This window comes from Lepisma saccharinum, chromosome 6, assembly GCF_977018435.1.
Source record: "Lepisma saccharinum chromosome 6, izLepSacc3.1, whole genome shotgun sequence".
Classification (NCBI taxonomy): domain Eukaryota; kingdom Metazoa; phylum Arthropoda; class Insecta; order Zygentoma; family Lepismatidae; genus Lepisma; species Lepisma saccharinum.
In genome coordinates, this window is record NC_139234.1 from 24,015,222 (window position 1) to 24,038,321 (window position 23,100).

General features: G+C 38.2%; 1 protein-coding gene across 1 annotated transcript in view; it reads right to left on the reverse strand.

The window, feature by feature from the left end:
• Window positions 1–3,312: 3,312 nt before the first annotated feature.
• The window catches only part of LOC145988625 (putative cytochrome P450 49a1), a 44,980-nt gene continuing 25,192 nt past the window's right edge, over window positions 3,313–23,100 (reverse strand). Inside the window, exons 7-12 of the mRNA XM_083123647.1 lie at window positions 19,501–19,702; window positions 17,888–18,050; window positions 16,303–16,469; window positions 8,883–8,961; window positions 5,233–5,439; window positions 3,313–3,449 (exon numbers count right to left, since the gene is read on the reverse strand). Coding sequence (XP_082979773.1) covers window positions 3,339–3,449; window positions 5,233–5,439; window positions 8,883–8,961; window positions 16,303–16,469; window positions 17,888–18,050; window positions 19,501–19,702 — 929 coding nt within the window. The 3' untranslated portion in view covers window positions 3,313–3,338. The remainder of the gene's footprint in view (window positions 3,450–5,232; window positions 5,440–8,882; window positions 8,962–16,302; window positions 16,470–17,887; window positions 18,051–19,500; window positions 19,703–23,100) is intronic.

Sequence of the window (23,100 nt, forward strand, 5' to 3'; positions counted from 1 at the left end):
TGAAGGTCTTTGTAATTTCCCTTTGAGTAGGATCTGATGTATTTTCTTTCGCTATTTCGAGCTTAGATTCCAATGTGGAATCTTCATTGCACTGTTAGCCTTCACACTCTGTCATAGCTCTTCATTGCTTGAAATTATTTCAGCATAGTTCCAAAACGGCCAAACCCTACTGAAAGTGTTTCCTCGTTAACCAATAGGTTTTTATTTATGGAGACGGGTTTCCACCATTTTGAAAAAAGTCCGCCATATTGGATTTTGTGCTTCAATTTCATTTTTCGGCAAAAATTACCATTTCATCGGCCTTTTTTTTTTCAAATAAAACTTCTTTGCACGATGTCAGGTGTAAACCGTTATCTTCCATCTCTTCTCGAATTTTGTTAACTTGTAATTCAACCTTAGAGCATGACACTGGTAGCCTACTTTAATGAAGCTGAAGTCTGCAGACACCACTCCCGTGGCGCGTCCTTCGACACCTCGTTGTTTTCCATAACAGCCATGTGGTATCTTTATCAACTCTCAAAGGCACAACAGCACATATCAGGAGACCAGCTTCACTCTCTACAATAAAAATGAAGTGACGAAGTGAAATGAACTGCAGCATTTGCAATAAGAAAAGTTCGCATGGTCACCTTTTCAAGTGTTCTGCATTTGCCTGAGTCACCGCTTTGTCACTCACGCTGCACTACTGAAACACTATCACGCCTAACAGTAAGGCGGAGTGGTTAGCACATCGCACTACGACAACAGGGGTCCCGGGTTCGAATCCCGACCCGGGCATGGATGTTTGCGAGTGTCCGTTCATCAATTTCATTATGTCGTCACTTGACCTCGGATTTTCGCGTCACTTCGGTGCTTTGTGGCATTCACGCCTTGCAAACTAACATATAAAAAAGGAAAGTTAAAAATTGTACTTACGTATGTGAGTATAGTGCTCTTATTGTAGAACGACGTTTCAGAGATTGACTATCTCTTTCCTCAGGTTCGTATAAAAAACTAAGTATTTGGCATAGTACTGCGTCAAAAATGTAATATGAGGATTGTGGTTAAGGGTTGGTTAGGGTACATTTAAAATATTAAGTTTTTGCTATTAGAAGTACGTAAAAACCAAGCCGTTCCCTAAAAAAACTTGTACAGTAGACCTATTCACAGGTAAAAAATATTACATTTTTGACGCAGTACTATGCCAAGTACTTAGTTTTTTATACGAACCTGAGGAAAGAGATAGTCAATCTCTGAAACGTCGTTCTACAATAAGAGCACTATACTCACATACGTAAGTACAATTTTTAACTTTCCTTTTTTATATTCTGGATTTGTGAGTAACACGCGACAAACCTATAAAATGCTATTGCAAACTAACATTTCAGCATTCATGTTTGCACCACTGACTATTATGTTTTTGTTGAAAGATTATTTTCAGCATATAAGATGATCATCACAGACACAATTGCGGAGTTTGACTGGGGATAACATGAAAAAAGATTGTTGTCTAACTATACGTCGAAGAGTGGATTTTAATAAGAAATTTGCAATGTTAAGTTCTGCCATCTCCGTTGGATTACGCAACACACGTAACGTTATGCAAGATAGTGCATATTTCAGGATATAGGTATCCCATTTTCATTGCCGGTGACTATACCTAATCAGCATTTTTCAGGAATTTTGAACTATTTTAATTTTTTTAATCTACTTCAGGATTTTTCGAGTCTTCCATGATTTTTAGGACCTATTTTAAGATTTTTAGAACCTATTTTAGGGTTTTTCGAACCAATTTAAGCATTTTTAGAGCATATTTTAGGAACCTAAAAGCACACTTTTAGAACCTGAAAATCCGAGGTCTAGTCATCACTCATCCTCACATTAGCAAATTAACTAAAAGTGGCACAGAAGCAAACTAAATAGAGCAAATCAATCAAGTAAGCCCGCATATATGCAATTTTCCGCAGTCACTAGTAAACTGCCTTGCAACAGTCGTGTGGAGTAGTGATTTATCCGCCCGATCCCAACACCCCCTAACGCGTTCCTCCAAATTCCGTGGATACTCTCCCAAGATTTTTCACAAAAGTCGAATTTTTGTTAATTTTGTCTCCAAATTTGCCCTTGCACCTCCATAAATTTTATAAGGAAAATTCTGGAAAAAATGTCAGGGTGAAGTTCATACCTTTCAATGGAATCCACTAGTTTGCCCACATTACCCTTTTTTGGATTACCAGAACTCTGTACCAACAGTTATACCGTGTGACAGTACCTTCGTTCGTTTGACGTTAGCACTTAAAAACTCAGACTACAAACCAAGAAATGAGGATATATGAGATGAGGAACGAAGCGGGTGTCAATATTGAGAAATTCAATGACAGCGTGTTACTTAAAGCACACCGTCAAATGTCTCCATTTCAAGAGCTGTAACTACTCGCATTTTTCGTACAATTTGTCGCGAACCAAAGGAACATAACACCAAAAAATGCTGTTTTCGGTTTTGTTTAAATAAAATCTCCCGAAGGGCTCTACGTGGAGTCAGAGCTACATATCTCCACTTCTAATCGTTAGCAGGAAGGTGGAGCCACGTTTCCAGGTTTCGAAATGGACTGGATCTGACCGGAAAAGCGTTCCGGTTCCTGAATATCTGAAACCTTCCTGTTTCGTCTCGTCAGAAATGGTAACGGGCAGTTCCGGTCGTTCATTATTATTTTTTTTTTACAGATGTTTAACTACATTCTCCATTTCAGTGTCAACTAAATTATTAATAATCTTTAATGGAAGGGTTGGCCGGGGCAAGTTGATACAATTTGAGAGTTTTACTTTTTTTTTCTTTCTTATGTTGCTAGCTAAAAAATAAAACATGTTACTATACTACTCAATAGCTTAGCTCTTTACCTTTAGAAAAAGCATATAAAAATTTCACAGATATAATTTGTAAGCTCCTGTGTAGAGTGGCATTGTGATCATGGCACGGTCTCCGTCATTCACAAGTGGAAACGAGTTACCCAAGCCTAATTTACCTGGTAACTTGAACGTGAGTTTCATTGTCATGAATCTCCAATCATCGCTCATACTACAAAGCAAATCACTGACGTCATCTCCACATGGGCCAATGCTTTTCTCTCTTTCGCACAAGGTGTGATGTCTGTAGGCTCGCTGATCGTCTACATAGAGATGAAATGGCCAGAGACTGAGAGACAATATTCTGATTGCTGCAAAAAAATTGTGAAGTACCGTTGATGTGGTTGATTTTGACATAAAATGAAATGATCAAGTACATAGATGAGATTGAGAATAGTGGGTAATAGAGAATAAGACACCACGAAAGAGAGAGTTTAAAACATTTATTGTATTGCACATCACTTCCTTTCAATCAACCGGAATTTCAACGGATCAATAGGAGAGCTAACAACTTTTCTTGAGAAGCCTATTTCTCCATGGTGGTACTCTATCTTGAAGTGTTGCACCATCTGAAAATAAAACATCACATATTTATTATCAAGGAATATCAACTTTATATTGCAGAGTTCCAATATTTGGCACTAAATTTAATAATCACGTGAAAGAATCGCATGACCTAAGTGATTACAGAATTAACAAGTATGATAAATAGTGTAAACGTAAAAAGCTTCCATGAATTTATACGAGGACCATTCAGAAATCAACTTCGGATTGGCTTGTACAAAAACTGACTTGTGACTTGATAGTGAATGTGCCACAGATGAACCAAACATGTACTGAATCATGATCCCAACATATAAGTTGGTCCTTGGGGCTCGAAACCACTGAAGAATAATTTACCTTGTTACCATGGTAAATAGTCCTTTTGAAAGTCCATAAAAAACGGATTTTTTAGAAAACACAAGTACGGATGCATTGCTGGTGTGGTGCGCACTAGATGTCTCCTACCGCTAGTCAGGTGGATTGTGTTCGTCAAGACTGTCGGCTTAGTTTATATAGCGCGCGTCGCGGCGACAATTATCTTGGGTGAGGGGGGAGTATATGTTTATTTGTATGTAGTTATTAGAAGATCTTAATAATATGGAGAAGAAGCTTTTATTTGGCAGTCGCAATTGGTATTCACAAAAATTACAAAATAAATTTACTTTATCTACAAGCAGCATCCCCCAGCTATCACCATTTTTGCAAAACACCCCCCCCCCCTAGATGCCTCATTGTCACCATATTAAAGCACAGGAGCATTCCCCCACGTAACTTCAAGGCTCCACCAAGCATCCCCCCCAGCTAACATTTTGCACTTCAAGCGTTGGCTATAAGTAAATGGAACATTGACCTGTGCCTTATACTAACCACGTACGTATATTTAAAAATCCTTCTTATATCTACAATTTGCTACTTTTAGTATTCTGTATTATACATATATTATTCGTAGTCAATCAGCATTAAGAAAATAAATATCATGATACATGGATTTATGAGATTTTTCGTTAACTTAAAAGTCCAGTGGTTGAGAACACCCAGTGTTTTTCAAAATTTGGCGCCCCTGTACTTAATTATTTACCATTGTTTTCAAATGTTCTGTTTGTATAAGAGAGAGCTGAGCTACTCTGTGATAGTAGTATACAATTTGTCCATCGGTAATTTTCTTCTTCTTTCTACGTGTTTTTGTGACATGGAATTCTACTTATGCTGTGGCAGATATTGTTTTCTGCTTATTGATTCGTCTTTTTCAATTTCTGAACCTCACATTGGGGAAATGAAATTAAATGAGCATGGTGATGGACATTTTGCCTACTATTATCTTTGTCGTTTTCTGTACAGTCGGTTGAAATGTGCTCAATAATTTGAGACCACCCTGTACATTACAGCTGTCACCATTGAAATTGAAAACCGTCCAATAATTCGTGACCACCCTGCACATTTCAGCTGTCACCATTGAAATTGAAAAGCGTCCAATAATTTGTGACCACCCTGTACATTACAGCTGTCAATTTTGAAATTGAAAAGTGTCCAATAATTTGTGACCACCCTGCACATTGCAGCTGTCACCGTTGAAATTGAAAAGCGTCCAATAATTTCTGACCACCTTGTACATTGCAGCTGTCACCGTTGAAATTGAAAAGCGTTCAATAATTTGTGACCACCCTGTACATTGCAGCTGTCACCATTGAAATTGAAAAGCGTCCAATAATTTGTGACCACCCTGCACATTGCAGTTGCTAGGGAACACTTCTGACTATATTTTTACCTTAAGAAATACCGAAAGTTGTTAATGCCCCAAATCATTATTACCTTTGCTACAAGAGTTTGTAGCTCCAACTCAGCGAATCGTCGCCCGATGCAAGTACGAGGCCCATAGCCAAAAGGTCGTGAAATGAACGGATGCACTTTCTCCCTCTCGTTGTTGCCCTTCAACCATCTTTCCGGGATGAACTTCTTGGCCTCGGGGAAGTATTCATCTTTATGGGAGAGCACCATGTGCGGGAGATGAACCATCGTCTGCGAACAGAACAACAACTGAGAACATCCAAATTACACTGGGGAACAAAATTGAACTTTTTTTGGCACACGAGGGAAAATAGCTAATCCTAATAGTACTTTTTGCACTGAATGCAAATGTGTAAGTAGTTTTTCTCCATCACCCACAGTTTCTTTGTGGCACCCAGGTTAAGTGAGAAAAATATTTGTATATCTTTACATACATACATGACACTATTAAACTTAACTAAAATGTGAGAGTCGTTGATTTCCTTCTGCATTTTGCACCTCGAACATCACTCTTCAGCATCCAATAGTAATCAGTAAGCATTCTTGCCCTCCATTGTCTCTGGCACCTGTTTCCCATGACACGGATGCCACTGACGGCAGCAAGATTGGCAGAGAAGAAATCCAGGTGACAGTCCAAGTTTGTATTTTGAGGGACATATTACACCCCCATATCTTTGTATGACTGTAACAGTTCACCCACAGTCCTAACAAATTTAAGAATAAACTAAAGAATGTTCTGTTAGATGAACAATATCTCTGTTCAAGCTCCCACGAGTAACACTAAACAATACAGCATAGACTACATACGAGCCTCGCCAATCCCATCCTTGACAAATCTTGAACTATATTGTAATATTTACGTATGCATTGTTCTATCGTATCTCACAAAACTAGCATAATCATGTACATCAATCTCAACATCCGTGCGTGAATGTCCTGCTCAAAAATGTTTAGTATGTGTGTGTACGTGTGCGTGAATGTGTTCTTTCTCTTTCCTTTATATGTGTTGTCTTGATTTTTTAAAATCTTGTCCTTGTTCTTTCCTTGTAACTATTTTTTATTGTATTTTCTTCTCTCTTTTTATGATTTTGTTAATGTACAGTAGGTAAATGTCAAACGGGGTTAGGTGGGAGAACAGCCACAGGCTGAACCTCGCTCTTTAATAAAGAAAATTTGAATTTGAATTTGAATTTGAATCTAACGGTAGTTCGGATCTTTACGATTTCCTAAAATGTTTTACACACAACGCTTTTAAATTAACTCCACGCTGATCTTTCCATTTCACAAAAGAGGCCTTCACATTTTTTATTCGTTATCAAAGCTCTAATTTGGGAACACACAAGAAACCCTTCATTGATTTTAACATCCTAACACGAGGAAATTTTTCCTTCAAGCAATGAAACCAAGCACCATTTTTGTCCATCGCCTTATCGATAAAAAGGTAAAAAAAGGTAAAGTGCTCCCCTGTGCTTAGCACCACGCCATGAAGGCGTATAGGTGGTATGGGGGTAACGCCCCACACTTTCTTGATCCGGTCGTGAGTGGGGGTGATGTGAATAGCATCACGCCCCTCTACCCCCAAGGGTTTCCCCCAGGTACCTATGTCATTCGATGTTGGGTGGGCGCCGGAGCCGCTTCCAACGTTAGAAAAGTTCACTGAGTCCATCGCCTTATCGAAGTTTTTGAAATGCCCTCCCTAACTTGATATGAAGTGGAGGAAGAAGAATCATATCAGAGTTGACTAGTGAGGTATGTAGGCTACAACATTTTGACTGTCCAGGTATAGTATGTGATTCACGATTTGGCCATTCTTTCTTGTTGCAATGATTATTCTTGTCCCTGCTGTCCCATTTCGCACAAGAAGCAGTAAAATTTAGTGTAACCAATCTGCAAACCCTTTAGAAACGCAATGACTTTTAAATCGAAGCATAAGATCCACCAATACTTGTCATATTGATTTTTTTCGAACAGCATTTTCATATCTTCATGTGTTTACTTCATGTTAGTAGAACAAACTAACGGCACAGAAGGAAATATGTTCCCATTGTGCAAAAGAAAAGCATTCAAACTAGTTTTCGAGGAATCAGTGAAACAGTCTCCGCTATATTATTTCATATTCAGGAACAAATAAATCCATCACATCGCAAATATTTTTACAATACACTATCGATTTTTCTGGAATTAAAATCTTCAAACTCCCTTCCTGTCGGTCACGAAAGAAACACACTTTGGTGTCTTTCTGAAGGAGATTCCAGGCTTTCTGCCTAGATTCCAAAAGTTCTTCTTCTTTCCCAATTTCAAATCCCGATCAGGGTTGTTTAATTCACCTTGTGTTAGCAGATGAGGTTCACAAGAAGAGGCTTCGAAAGTAGAATGATCTTGCTTCTCATTTTGAACTTTGGTAGCTGCCTCATGTTCCCATCCATCTTCTACAGTTAGATGTGTACTGGGATGTGGTACAGGTACTGGCCTCACAGCAGATGGCAAATTTGGTTAATTTACTGTTTATTTGGATTTACTATTCAGTCCTTTTACCTGATGGTAAGAGACCTGTAGGAAGGCCAAGACGAAGATGGAGGGACAACGTTGAGATGGACCTAAAGGAAATCGGTAGGGATGGAAAAGAGTATATAGAACTTGCTCAAGATAGGGAAAGATGGAAGGCCTGTGTTGCTGCAGCCATGAACCTTCGGGTTTAAGAAGGCTAGGGAGTTAGTTAGTTAGTTAGTCCTTTTACCTTCGTAAAACAGAGATAACAGTCTGGTGAATAATCTCGTGGTTCAAGTTACAACATTCCATTTCCATTCAAGTCGCATCAAATACGAGGTTCGCCTTCCCCCCCACCCCGAAATAAAATTCGCGTGTGTCATTTTGCGTTCATAAATGTTAAACTGTTTGTGCCCACCTTCTGTTCGAAATCATTTAAAATATTGTTTTACATATTACTTATCACAGAAAAAAATCCTAAAATTCCGTAAAAGCAATACTTAAAAGATATCAATTGTACAAAAACTGTAGGTGATAGAAAAATTCTGAGTGTATATTTGAATTCAGCGTAAAATTTTACATTAAAATCACAATACACTTTTCATGTGCCAAAAAGTGTGTTCTTCAGCGTTATTTTACACAAGGCATGCGTAAGCGAACCAGAAATAAACTTTAAAAGGTCAGTTGCAACAAAGGATTTGGGATGCAATTATAAATATGAAATTGAAACGAATTAATAAGGAATAGTGCCGAGACGAAACAAATTAGAAAGTCAATCCATTGGTGGCAAACTACCAATCTCCGTGGCGAAGTGATTAGGACGACGCCAATGGCTACGGGGTCGAATCCCGGCCTGGACATACGTGTTGTGTTATTTATTCCACATAGTGAAGTCAGTCAAAGCCGTGATTATCCGAAATGGCAGAAAATAACAAAAAATACAAATTCACTTCTTTAGGAACTACTTGCAAAATAGGCTCGAATTTACCTATAGTTTAACGTGGTATCTGACACACAGTCAGGCGTTCTTTGTGAGTGTCCCTTCATCAATTTCATCGTATCATCATTCATCGCGATGAGTCGAATGTGGCAGAAAAGCGATGCTAAGAACTTACCAAGCTATCACCTATTCAAAGCCATAACCAGCAAGTAACTAACTTAACATAGGCTCAAAAAACAATACTTACTCCTTTCTTAATTTGATAGTTCCCAATTACAATATCATTAATCGTCGTTCGGCCATTCGCCACTACGACAGGTGATAATCTGAAATTGAAAATATAGTACTTATCGATATAATTCCATTACAAATATGCCTATCTGAAATTACATTTATGCAGGGTGTCACCGAACAAAACCTACATTTTCACACCGTGTACAGTGTCTCTCAAAAGTTTTAGGACAACGACATTTTAAACTAGGCAACCCAATTTACACAAGCCGTTGGTGGGTTGCGTGCAGAGTTAGGCTCAATTTCAGGGTTGCCACATGCACAATAGATATTTATAAAATACGCGAAAGAAATATAAACAATTATTATTGTATAAAATTATTAAAAATATCACTATCATATCGCAAATGACAAAATTCTTTCTGAAAGAAAAAAATAGGTTTTCTAGTATTTCATCGCTGATGAGTCTACAGTAAGGAAAAGAGGTGAGAGGAAACGAAGGAGAGGAGAAAGAGAAAGCGAAAGGAGAAGAGGAAAAGTAGAGGAGAGAAGAAAGAGAGGATAGACGAGGAGAGGAGATGTAGTGAGGAGAATGGAAAAAGATTCGAGGAGAGATGAGGAAAAAAGAACAAAGAAGAGAAAAGAGGAGGAAAACGAGAGGAGAGGAGAGGAGAGGAGGAGACGAGAAGAGGGAAGTGGAGAGTAGAGTAAAGGAGAGAAAAAGAGAAGAACGAAAAAAGAGAGTGCAGTGGAGTCGGAAATCTAAGACAGGAAAGGAGATAAGAGGAGTGGAGAAGAGTGGGATGGAGATAAGATGCGAGAAAAGTAGGGAAGGCGATGTGAGATAAAAACAGAACAGAAAGAGGGGAGAGGAGAAGGAGAAGGAACTGGAGAGAAGAGGTAGTTGCAGAAAATATCGTCTGAGCGTCAAGAATGGATGCATTGGTCAAATTATCGACATGAAACATTCAATAACATTTTGAAATGTATTGGAGAATATATTAGATCGGTGCGAAATGCCTTTTGGCTGAGTTCAGAGCAAATTAAAATCTTCCATGTAAGATCTTTGATTTTACCTGCGATTACACCACTAAAAAAATTAACGTAGTTTTTAATATTTATAAGAATTATTCAATTTATCTCTACTTCTCGGTTCGTTGAAATGGAGATTTTGTAATTCAATATTTCCCCTCCCCCCATCGTTAATTCCAAACTGATTCATTCCGTTTCACACGGCGCGGACAATGAACACAATGGGATATGTCTAAAACTTACGAAAATTTTCTGCCACCAGAAGGGTTCGAACCTACGACCGTCAAACTGACAAACCTGAACGGTAGCCACTACCCTACAAGCTTTCGTTCCTTAAACCAGGTAGAAGAACCGCTACACCACGACTTTACCTTCGAATGAATCAACATTTTTTTTTAAAGTATTCTGTCCCTTTAATATTGTAAATGTCGTTTGGTATACGTGTAGTTGAACTTTTACTTTAATTTTGATTTCCTTTCTTGTAGTATAACCTATATCTTCGAGAAATAATTTTCGAAGTGATTAAAGCGAGAATATTGGTAGTTGTGAAAATGCCAGTTATTTCTTCTAACTTGTTATTGTGATTAGACATTACTAATGGAAAATATCTAGAGGCTTGAACATTACAGGACGATGTTCTTTTCCTGTGATACTGTAACAGACAAGATGCTTGTTTACTGATGCAAGTCTTGTGTCCAGAACAGTCTTATGAAATGTATTTGCTGTTGCGTAAGGTAACACGAAATAATTACACCGTGTGCGAACTACCAAATCTGTGCAACGTTATACGTAAACAGGCGGAAAATTTTATTCATAAAATCATGTCACATTTGACAGTATTAGTCAAAAGAGACTCGTGGGACACTGTGTTAAGGTCCTGGACTAAATCCTTCTAATTTTTCTTCCTCGAAGAACAACAATTTCTAAGAAAGAGCAACAGTGATGATCTTTCTTATTTCTTTTAAATCCTTATACTTTCCTTTAATTGGGTTAAAAATAAATAAGAATATTGCTTGCATTTCTGTCATTGACGTAGACCAGAGAGAGAGACAGACAGATATTACAAAATAGTTCAAATAGTGCTAGCGCCATTAAAAAGTCATGATAATTCTATGTTGCGTACTTAGAATTATTCATACAATAAAGAACATGTCTAATTATGAGTTAACAAAAAAACAATAATAAAGAGACATTTTCGCATCACGATTGCAGTTCGAAAAAGTCGGGACAGGGATTGAAAGTAACGCACTGTCCTGACTAAATCGGTGAATCGGACGTCTGCTAGCCTTGCATCAATGATTATAAAACTAAAACTACCCAATATTGCAGATTGAAGACTTTTGCGCAAGAAACAGATTCATTTATGCAAGAGCAAAATTGAAATTTTTACACATTTCAAAAATCGACGATGTTATTTTCGTACTTATTTATTTATAGGTTCACATTTAAATATTTTAGGATTCGAGGGGGGAGCATGGCCCACATGGCCCCTCCCCTGGGTACTGACCTTACGTAGACAGTGGAAGAGAAATTTTGGAGAATCTTTCTATTAAATTTAGTATTTACATTCACCTTATGCTCAGATAGATTAAACCGTTTATTGACAATCGTGAACTTTTCGTTTAATAGATACTATTTGGTTTTAGACGACGGGAGAACATTGGTCGAATTTCCTTTCTTGCTCTTTTGAGAGAATATATGCTTCTACAATAGCAATCGCGTTCGGAAACCGTGAAAAAAATGACTTGGTTTTCAAAGGCAGACAAGCTTGGTAGTCTAGTTTGCCCGCGATCAAAGTGACTCACTCACGCTATTCAAGACCGCTTCTTATCGCAAACACTGTGGTTCGATGCACAGTGTCTGCACCCAGCACGTTACAAGTGACCAGAGTCGAATTTGAAAGAGAATCTGAAGAATGGTAGATTTCATCAGAGGCGGCTAGGTAGGCACCAGCTCAACATGCAATAGTTTAAGTGATAATTCCTGACAAACAAAAAACCGTATTGAATAATTATTGGGATAGTAATACGTGTATCCGCTCCTTTTTAACAATGTAAGCTCGAAGGCAATCTGTATTCCATTTATTTATATTGGCAACTTGGTCAACCGGAGGTTATTTTATCGCCTTCGATAATCGAATTGTCTGATCGATTATTTTTTGTTTACCCAGGAACATGCCCCATAGGAGATTTCCGAGATCGGGTTACGCTACTCACTCGTAGCTCCCCGATTTCTTCACGATGGTGGGTTGCCACCGGTCCCATACACAGGCCGAGAACCTAGAGAGTGAGCATAGGCGGACTCGAATCCATGCCGTCCTGCAGTCGGAGTCCAAAGCACAGCTCCTTCGACCGCACGGTCACGGAGGAGGACTTTTCTTATTTTACCTTTGGCTAATCGCGACGATGAGGATGAATTATGAATAGAAAAATAAAGAAGGTCACGCACAAAGTAGAGGACGATCTTCAACCTCTTGGGATGACGAGTTCAAGCCCTAAATATGAGGATTTCAACCTTAGACGACCTCAATTTCAAAATTATAAACAAAATTCCTACTTACACTAAACTTCTCATCAAGGCCAAAATAGTTTGTAACTGTAAAACTACCCCTGAATACAAATTGACATTTTTTTTCCATGTGAGTAAGAATTCAATGTGTGGCATACAGACATAGATGATACCTTTTGAGAAACAATTAACTGTACCCTGTCCCAGCATCTCTGGAGCACAGCCACGCATAGCGGAAGAGAAGTGGGGAGAGGGGATCGAGTGGACAGAGCGAATCAGTGCACGCTGCTGGGAAGGCTGGTAACTGCAGTGGTTTTCCTCCCTCCACGCAATCCCGTTCCTCTCACGTGTTCATTGCTGCTCAGATACTTTTTTTCGTTCACCTGCTCCAGAGATAAGTGGGACAGAGTGTAGTTCGCATACATGTAGCAAGTAAAGAAACTTATCCCAGAATTAAAATTCCACGTAGTTTTAAAACGTTTGTTTAAGCAATGAATGACTGGAAACGGATCACACATAATTCCCTTGCCAAAATCTAGTGGTCGAAAATTAATTTCAAGACATTTCATATCTATTCACCATATTCCAAGTTATAAGGAACTATTTCGTAGATGTTCATGAAACCGTTATAAAATTACAAATAAAATATATTCACAAGCTTAGATATACTAATACGAAGAAAGAAATTCAGAGTTAAATTTCAAATGCATGTGTATAAAGTAATTCTAGAAGTACAGAGCTATATCTGAGTATTTAACTTCTTTTTTGCAGATAACGTTACAATATTGAGGCGACAGAATAATTAGGAACTGTAGCTCCAAGAAAACAAAGGGCGTAGTGTATTGGTTAGAGTTCTTGAAAGCATTGCGGTCCCACGTTCGATCCTCCATACTAGATGTTCCTTAAAAAAGAATCCCTTCCATTAAACAAGAGCATGGTAACATTATTTGTAATAGCAGTATATAGTCGCTACATTGTTCTGCATATGAAATTTATATAAAAAAAATAAACAAATAAATGAATTGACACACATTCAACGGGATATTTTTATATATAGATCGTGAATTATGATACTCTAACGATAATTGTGTACTGCTTCAAAGACATTGACAAATATTAATGAAATAACTATTTATATGTGTGGCAATTCAGGACATGCTAATTTTAGCCCTTTTCCCAGTTGAGTTCAATGCAAGGATACCTCCGCAAATATCGAATGAAAAGTTCTCACCATGTGCAATTCTCCATTAAATGTTTTCGCCGAGTCTTACTACTTTCGTTTTCTTTGTTACAAACAATACTTGTTTGCACGTTACATGCAGGAGAGTTACATCTACATTTCACATTGGTCAGCTCCTTTTACCTTGCTTAAGGAGCGAAAGCTTGTAGGGTAGTGGCTACCGTTCAGGTTTGTCAGTTTGATGGTCGTAGGTTCAAACCCTTCTGGTGGCAGAAAATTTTCGTAAGTTTTAGACATATCCCATTGTGTTCATTGTCCGCGCCGTTTGAAACGGAATGAATCAGTTTGGAATTAACGAAGGGGGGAGGGGAAATATTGAATTACAAAATCTCAATTTCAACGAACCGAGAAGTAGAGATAAATTGAATAGTTCTTATAAATATTAAAAATTACGTTAATTTTTTTAGTGGTGTAATCGCAGGTAAAATCAAAGATCTTACATGGAAGATTTTAATTTGCTCTGAACTCAGCCAAAAGGCATTTCGCACCGATCTAATATATTCTCCAATACATTTCAAAATGTTATTGAATGTTTCATGTCGATAATTTGACCAATGCATCCATTCTTGACGCTCAGACGATATTTTCTGCAACTACCTCTTCTCTCCAGTTCCTTCTCCTTCTCCTCTCCCCTCTTTCTGTTCTGTTTTTATCTCACATCGCCTTCCCTACTTTTCTCGCATCTTATCTCCATCCCACTCTTCTCCACTCCTCTTATCTCCTTTCCTGTCTTAGATTTCCGACTCCACTGCACTCTCTTTTTTCGTTCTTCTCTTTTTCTCTCCTTTACTCTACTCTCCACTTCCCTCTTCTCGTCTCCTCCTCTCCTCTCCTCTCCTCTCGTTTTCCTCCTCTTTTCTCTTCTTTGTTCTTTTTTCCTCATCTCTCCTCGAATCTTTTTCCATTCTCCTCACTACATCTCCTCTCCTCGTCTATCCTCTCTTTCTTCTCTCCTCTACTTTTCCTCTTCTCCTTTCGCTTTCTCTTTCTCCTCTCCTTCGTTTCCTCTCACCTCTTTTCCTTACTGTAGACTCATCAGCGATGAAATACTAGAAAACCTATTTTTTTCTTTCAGAAAGAATTTTGTCATTTGCGATATGATAGTGATATTTTTAATAATTTTATACAATAATAATTGTTTATATTTCTTTCGCGTATTTTATAAATATCTATTGTGCATGTGGCAACCCTGAAATTGAGCCTAACTCTGCACGCAACCCACCAACGGCTTGTGTAAATTGGGTTGCCTAGCTTAAAATGTCGTTGTCCTAAAACTTTTGAGAGACACTGTACAAGACATCAGAATGGACGACATTTCTTAATGATGTTTTCCTCGTTAAAGCCTCGTTTCGACGCTAGGAGATATTAAAAAACTATGTTTTCTATTCTGTATGTATGCAGCCATGTAGCACAAATTGAAGTTTACCACTGACATTTAATTTTCGCAAACATGAATCCGTCTGTGCTCTAGAAAAAGGCTTGTGTCCCGTTTCTGTAAAATAACAGGCAGACCGTTAAATATTAACGGTAGGGTATATTGTAAATCTTACCGTAACTCTAACAGTGCAGTGAATGGTCGGAAGCAGTGTGAGAAAATGAATGATTTATTATTAAGTTATTAAATAATTATTGAAGCTTTCCTGGCGGCGAAAATTGAAGAGGTTTCTCAGCCAGTTGATTGCCTGAGAAAATCTCTTCACTATGAAGTTATTGTCTTAATAGTTTTCTTACCTTAGTAATACTAGTCCTACAATTGCAATTAGTAGTAATAATAATTAATAATAATAATAATAATTTGCATTTTCTTGCTCCATAAAGAGAATAAGATATTCTAAAGTTGACTAGAAAAAAACGCAAAATTCCGCATAGTTGATTTAAATTTAGTGATTCATTTTTTAAGAAAATATATTTTTGACGTTCACAACTGCAATTTTTAATTACTATCCACCTTTATCAAAGATAGATTATTCAAATTTAAATAAAATAACGGTTGCGCCCCGTTTTTATAAATTGACAGGCAGACTGGTAAATTTAACGATAACTTCTAGCAATGTAGTGTCCTTCCACCTACAATAAGAAGTTTAGTTCGCATGTTTTGATTTGCATTGAATTACATTTGAAGTTGTGAATTTGAGCATCGGGCAATTTACGCCATTGGCCATATGAAAACTGTCTTTTGAAGTGTGTTATAAAAATGAAGAATGTCCGTGGTTATGTGTGTGTATTGTATCTGCAACTATCGCAAGACAACTAATCAACACTCATAAATTTAAATTACTATAATTTCAACAGCGATAAACATGTAACATAACATTTACAGAACAATAACTTGGATACCATAACATATTACCATATATTTGTAATAATATGTTTGCGGAAAGTGGTTAAAATAATTTCGGAAGAAAACACAGCAAATCTAATTGATGTGTTGTAACTTGAACAGGTCCAATTGTTAAGCAATATACGGTTAAATTAAAACAAAGAAATACTGGTAAAAGCAATTAAATGACAATAATTTAGAATTGACTATTTCTTAGTAATTTAGAGTCTGATTTGCAACATCCCTTAACAAAAGTGACTCTGTATATTTACCCCCATCTATTGATTAGTTTCTAAGGTATTTCTTTCAGAAACCGAAATAAAAAATAAACATCACCTGAACATTTCCTTGGCGCATGCTTTCAGGTATTTCATATCTTCCAAATTTTCCTCTGTGATGATTTCCTTCTTGCAAATCACCTTTGAAATTTCTTCAGCCAGTTTTTCCTGTTTGTCTTCATTCTTGGCCAACTGGTAAAGAAGATTTGACACTGCCACAGATGTCTGCGAAAGAAACAAATGAAAATGTATGGATTAAAGCGTACCTGTATTTAATCGTTTGATTTTCCTATGTGGGGTGACATTCTTGGCTTACAGGCTAGGAAATGAAACGTCTTGAAACTCATACAAAGTATTGTATGTTTTGTTGAAGAGCTTTGGAGGGAAATATGAGTGAAATATTTGGTGAGATCTATTTTAAGAACGAATTGCATCTACCAACGTTAGTTGGCAATCCTGTGTGAACGCAGGCGCGCGTGCGCAGAAATATCACATGTTTAGGGGCCGCTGCTGAGAGAACAAATGTTCCTTTGTTGGTTTTTCTATGGACATAGCAACAGCATATTTAGGTTGTCAGATAATGCAGAGCCATTGGCAGTGTGCTGCACACACGGCCAACGTTCCGTTGCGGACTGAGTGCGAGTCTTGGAGCTGCGCAAGCATGGGAGATTTCTGCGTATGCGTCCCTGTGCTCGGACAGAGTTGCCAACTGACACTGGTAGATACAATATGACGTTCAAGAATGTCATCAGTTACAATATAAATTACCCATGACAAGATGGAAGCTAGAGACGTGTTAGAGTATTATTTGCGCTACAATTTGGTAATATAACTTTTGAAATATACAGCATTACATGAAATATGGAGGGGAAGCCAAGGGACCCTTGTGAATAACTTGATGATCATCGTAATTACTGCAAATATAGATATTTCGTTCGAAACTCGATCAGTACCTTGAAGATACAGAACGAACATTTCTGGTAGTCCACATATTCAACCATGTGCAGATGTAATGGTCGCATCATTAGACCATTAGAGATAAGTCAGGACAATATGGAGGATGAGATATAACATCTTACTTCAATTTTATCAAAGCTGTGGTACGGGGACGCATGTTGTCATGAAGGAAACAAACAGAATACTGCTCTTTCATTCCCTTGGAGCAGTTGCTTCCTGGAGAGTGATAAATAATACCTTGGGAGCTATCTATGTGGCAATGGACTTAGAGGGTGTGTTTGCTGCAATCTCTGGCAATCTCATTAACATGAACGTTCTAGGAACAACATCAGCTGCCTTTAGACAATGTTGCCAAGTATTGCGCTTTAAGAGAGAGGAAGTGCAATGAGCCAATCTCCTTGAATGAATATTTTCCCTGCGCAAATGAGTGTTACTCTTTGGCAACCTACCCGTTTTGAATTCTGCGAGGAAGGAAACAATGCGCGTAGAAGAGATTTGGCAACATGAGATGTCTCAGCTTGTAGTTTGTTTGGTTCCGCGAGCAGCGTTCGGCACCTTGGGACACGAAAATAAACTATGTCAGCCGAACGCAAGCGAGCATATAGTACAAAATGCGGTCACTATAATTTTGTGTGTGTGTGTGTATGAGGGAGAGGGGGCGGTAGAGTAGAAAAGTACTTACTCACCGTATCAACGCCTGCCATCAACATGTCCAGCGCCATTATTATTGCAGTTTTGGGATTCGAGTCCTTGGCGAGGATTTTCTGGAGAACAGACATACTTTTATCCTCCTCTGATATTATTTGCTTCGACTCTTCAATGGCCTTGTGTATGTACTTGGTTGACACTCTAAAAAAAATGTGAAGAGAAACCAAATTATCTAATTTCCATTGCTACAAAATTAAATTTATTTTAAATACATTTTAGACTTGGGCTTAATATGCTCTCTGTAGTTTGCATTTTATCTTGACATCCAGCTGTTTTAAGTATGCAGGCATGGGCTGAATCGATCATAAGTTCAATCTTATTTGTTTTTTTCACGGTAACATGCTGTTAATTCTATTGTATGTTAAGAAGTTTTAAAATTGTATGAACCCACAAATTTTTATTAGTCTATTGAATCAAATACGTGGATTCACATACACTCCTCACAAAAAGTTTGAAATATTGATATATTAGGCAATAGGGATAGGTATGGCCTTGGAATTCAATAATACATGGTATCTGACTGCCTGATGGACATATATACCACTATGCCTATCACCTATTGCCTAATACAACAATATTCCAAACTTTTGTGCTTAATATACTCCAAACTTTTTGTGAAGAGTGTATTTTTAAAAAATTCTAAACATACAAAAGTATGAACAACAAATATAATTTTAAAATTATGGTCGATTCAGCCCATGGTTGCATATTAAAACTTTCTAATCTATATCACCCAGCGCGGTGGGTGAAATGATAGATGTCATTATGCAGTCATGAACTCGAATTACAGCCACTGCATTTTACACTTCGTCTTTCCATTGACAAATGGTCACTGCTTTTCGTTACTACTTTCCTGACATACTACAATTGTATTTTTCTATTCATTATTAACATTAGAGAACTTGAAATTCCCCTGGAACTTGACCCTATCTCAAGTCTTTTTAGTGTATTTTGCTTCAGAGAACAAAATCTGAAAACTAACCCTTTTATGATAATTAAGAGTATTTTTGTGTATAATGGATGCATGATTGGTAACAGTAAATACAGGGTGCCCATTAGGGTTGTTTACAATTTCACACTTTAATAACAAGAATTGTACATACGAAAGCATATTGTTGCTCATATGGTGTTCAGTCCACTTCCCTGGTTGTACGTACAATACCTAAACGGCATTCCAATTATGTCCTTTCTTCCTTTTACCCGTCAACATTAGTTATTCTGATCTCCAAATCTCAAGATTTATCAGAGGAGTTTGATACACTTTGTCCTTAGCATAACCCAACAAAAGGAGTTTAAGGATGTAATATCAGGGGACCTAGGAGGCCAGGTAATTGGACCACATATACCAATCCAAGTTTCTTGCTGTTGGGTTGTGAAGTTGTAAACAACCTTTATGGACAGACACCCTGCCGATTTAACGAGCTACAAAAGAAAATTCAATAACACAAAAATTATTCTCAGTGCTTTCCGTTAAAATTTGGACAGATCTCTCTTTCCAGAAGAAAAACATTGCTTAAGACAAGAGCAAGGTCCAGCGAAATCTTTTAAGTCGATTTTTTTGTTAATATCGGTTGACAAAATTGTAACTTACTCTAGGAAGTAATCCAATGATTCCACGTATCTCTTCCATGTGGGAGTTGAGAAGAACTTCCAGAACGGGAACTGGAAGTTGAGTTTGGAGAGCGCGTCGAACATCACATGAACGCTGTCTATCATTCTCTGAGGTTCAGACTCTGGAGGGAGGTTTTCTGCTAGACATCCCAAACGTGTGTCCAAAGCTATCACTGCTATTGCTGCAAAGGCAGAATGGTAGATAGGATTGTAAAAAAACAAATTGATGTTGTGTAAACACGATATACTCCACAGGTACGAATAATAATAAAATCATTTTAATCTTAATTATACCGTTCACTTGGTAGTCCCTGAAGGTGAGAGTGATTAGCTCCCCAAACCTCGGAAACCTTTCAGGAACTCACTTGGTAGGTCTAAAATGTGAGTCTTGTTAGTTCTCCAAAAATCAGAAACTTTTCCGGAACTCACTAGGTAGTTTCTGGAGGTGAGAGTGATACTTGGCACGGGAGAAAGGCGCCCCCAGGAGACAAACTCCGCCGGGGGTACTGGTGCTTGGGGAAGGGGGTTAGTGAACCGGAAAGCCCAGGAACGTTTCCAGGAATTCAACCCAAGAGGAGATCCCAGGTTGCGGAGTCGAAGCAGGGGAGGCGTGCCGTGACCTTTGGACCCGGCTGTAAACGAAGGGAGCATCAGGCAGGAACCAGGTTCTCAAATACTGCGATCACCTGCATGGGAAATGGTACTTTTCGGAGGTTCGAGCCATTTTTGCCCGGCGTTACCTTCTCCAGAATGTGGCCATCGAGATCTTCCTCGCCAGCCGAATTTGCTCCTCAGGTTCCAGGAGGTCAGGAGGCCCTCACGTAGCCACGCCCATCGTCTGCAACATCCAGGTAAGGTGACGCCGAGTGTGTCTGTCTTGGAAAGCAATGAGACCGCGAGATCCCCCTTCATTCAGGAATGCAAGAAGAGCGACCCTCTCGCCTGTGACTCAGTAAATTGCAATCCAAAACGAAACACCTTTGTTCAGTTAAACTTTCATAATAACAATAACAATAGCAAACACTTTAATATTGCATATCAGAACGTACGAGGGCTAAGAACGAAAACAAAACAGTTTTACCTAAGTGTATTATCCAATAATTACGATGCGGTGGCATGTTCCGAGACTTGGTTAACGTCTGCGCATGCTAGCGAGGAACTGTTTGACGACAGATACGTCGTATTCAGGACAGACCGTGACCCGATCGCCTCGGGAAAAACCAAAGGCGGAGGTGTCCTGTTGGGTGTTCGACGGAAATTCCAAGCCTCCAAAATAGACTGCAATCTTGAGGACCCTACCGTTGAATGTTTAATTGTTAAAGTTAAAATGGATGACGAAACTAACTTGAATATGTGTGTAGTATATGTCCCGCCTGATTCCCCATCTAAAACGTACGATACACTGTTTGATCACATAACCTCGCAATGCCCGACTGGGTGTCGATTACTTCTGACCATGGCCGTAGGCAGGAAAAATTTTCGGGGGGGGGGGTTCATTCATAATTGTTCCCAGGGCGTCGCCAGAAATTTGAATAATAGAAATAATAATAATAATTGTACAATAATAATTAAAATTTCATAATAATAAAACAATTTTATTCCATAATAATAATACTAATAATAATTATTATTATATTATTGTTATATCCTTGAGGGGGCTTACTCAATCCAGCAGATGAGTGAATATCCAGCATAAGTTTCTTTTTGTTTTTTTTACGTTTCATACAGTGTGTACTGAAATGCACAATTATTTTACTTCGTCATTAAACTTTAGATACCTTCAAGAAAAAAACTTTAAAAGTTAGATGGAAATTTTAGTCATAAAGTTTTTGTTGTTTGACTTTAAAATAAAATTTTTGGAATTTTGAAAAGTGTGGAACCAGTTATTCTCTTTAAAAGCTTAGCCTGGTGCATGGATTGTAACCTCAATCGCGAACGTAATGAGCTACGAAACTGGAGGTTTGAACTCCTATCAAGGGGGATTTATTTTCGACTTTATCGGACGGGGAATTTAAAAGCTGGAAAGGGAATTTTGGGACAATCATAAGGGAATCTTCAGTCTATATTCCTTGTGACGCAGGAACAACACTGGAAAGATGACAGCAGAAGTGATAATGGAGGGGTCGCCAGTGGGCTTCGATTCCGAGAATAAATCCTGTTTCACTCAACTTTCAGAATTCCAAATGTATGAAAATTCTAGCTCGATCGTTTCAACATTGTCTCCATGTATTTTTGTGATGCTTCGAAAAAAAATTGAAAATTTGTTACAGATTTTGGTTTTTGAACATCCATTAATCCAACATGTCAGAAGTTTCGGGGGGGTTGAACCCTAGAAACCCCCCCCCTCTAAATACGGCCATGCTTCTGACAGGCAACTTTAATATTCCAGAAATCGTAGGCTCACATTCAGATTTACTCAATTCAGGAAACACGTGTCTACATTTGCAAAATTTCCTCGAATTCCATTAATTAAAAAACTGTAACGATGTGTTAAACACTTATCGCAAAACGTTAGGCTTAATCATAACCAATTTGAACTACGTGTCTGTTAAAATGAATGAGCTTCCGATAGTACCTGAAGATAAGCACCATCCTGCACTAATTCTGTGTGCTTCTCACCCACAACCACGCAAAATCAAACCCGAGGCAAGACTAAAACGATGTAATTTTCAAAAGGCCGATTTTTTTAAAACTATTCAAAGAATTTCAAGTTGTAAACTGGGATGTATTAAGAAATTATACAGATGTAAATGATGCGGTCCGTACATTCTATGCCATTTTAAACTCGGTATTTGATAAATGCGTCCCCTACACGAACCTCAAGTCGCAACTATATCCATGCTGGTTCACCTGGAAAATAAAAAAGGATATAGCTCTTAAAGCTATGCATCATCGGAAATGGAAAAGACTGATCGGGGATGCCGCCTTTCATGAAGCTAAATTTAAAGAATTGCGAAAGAACGTTAAAAAACGAATCTCCAAGGCATACGATGAATATCTGCTAAACTGTGAATTAGGTATACAATACGATCCCAAAAGATTTTGGTCCTTTGTAAAAAACAAAAGAAAGAAAACACCTACCCACCCCACCACCTACCAAAATAAATCTCTACGAAGCGGAAAAGAGATTGCGGATGCATTTGCTCGTCATTTCAAATCAATCTATAGCGATGATAAATCAAGCTACGAAAGAACATTCCCCCTGGATAACACTAACGAACTATTGGACATGCTCCATATTGGTGAAATTTCCCTAAATAACGTGGAAGATGCAATAAAATCACTAAAACCGAAAAGATCTGTTGGTCCCGATGCTCGGAAAGCCTTAAGTACCCGCTACACATCTTATTCAACCTTTCACTCTCCACCTGCGTTTTCCCGGAAATATGGAAGCTTTCTGAGGTGTGTCCCGTACCAAAGACCTCCGACAAAGCTGATATCAACAACTATAGACCAGTCGCTCTTATTTCAACTCCTGCAAAACTCTTGGAACAAATCTTATGTAAATACATTTCCAGACACCTTCATCCGATACTGTCCCCTCACCAGCATGGATTCATACCTAAACGGTCCATTGTAA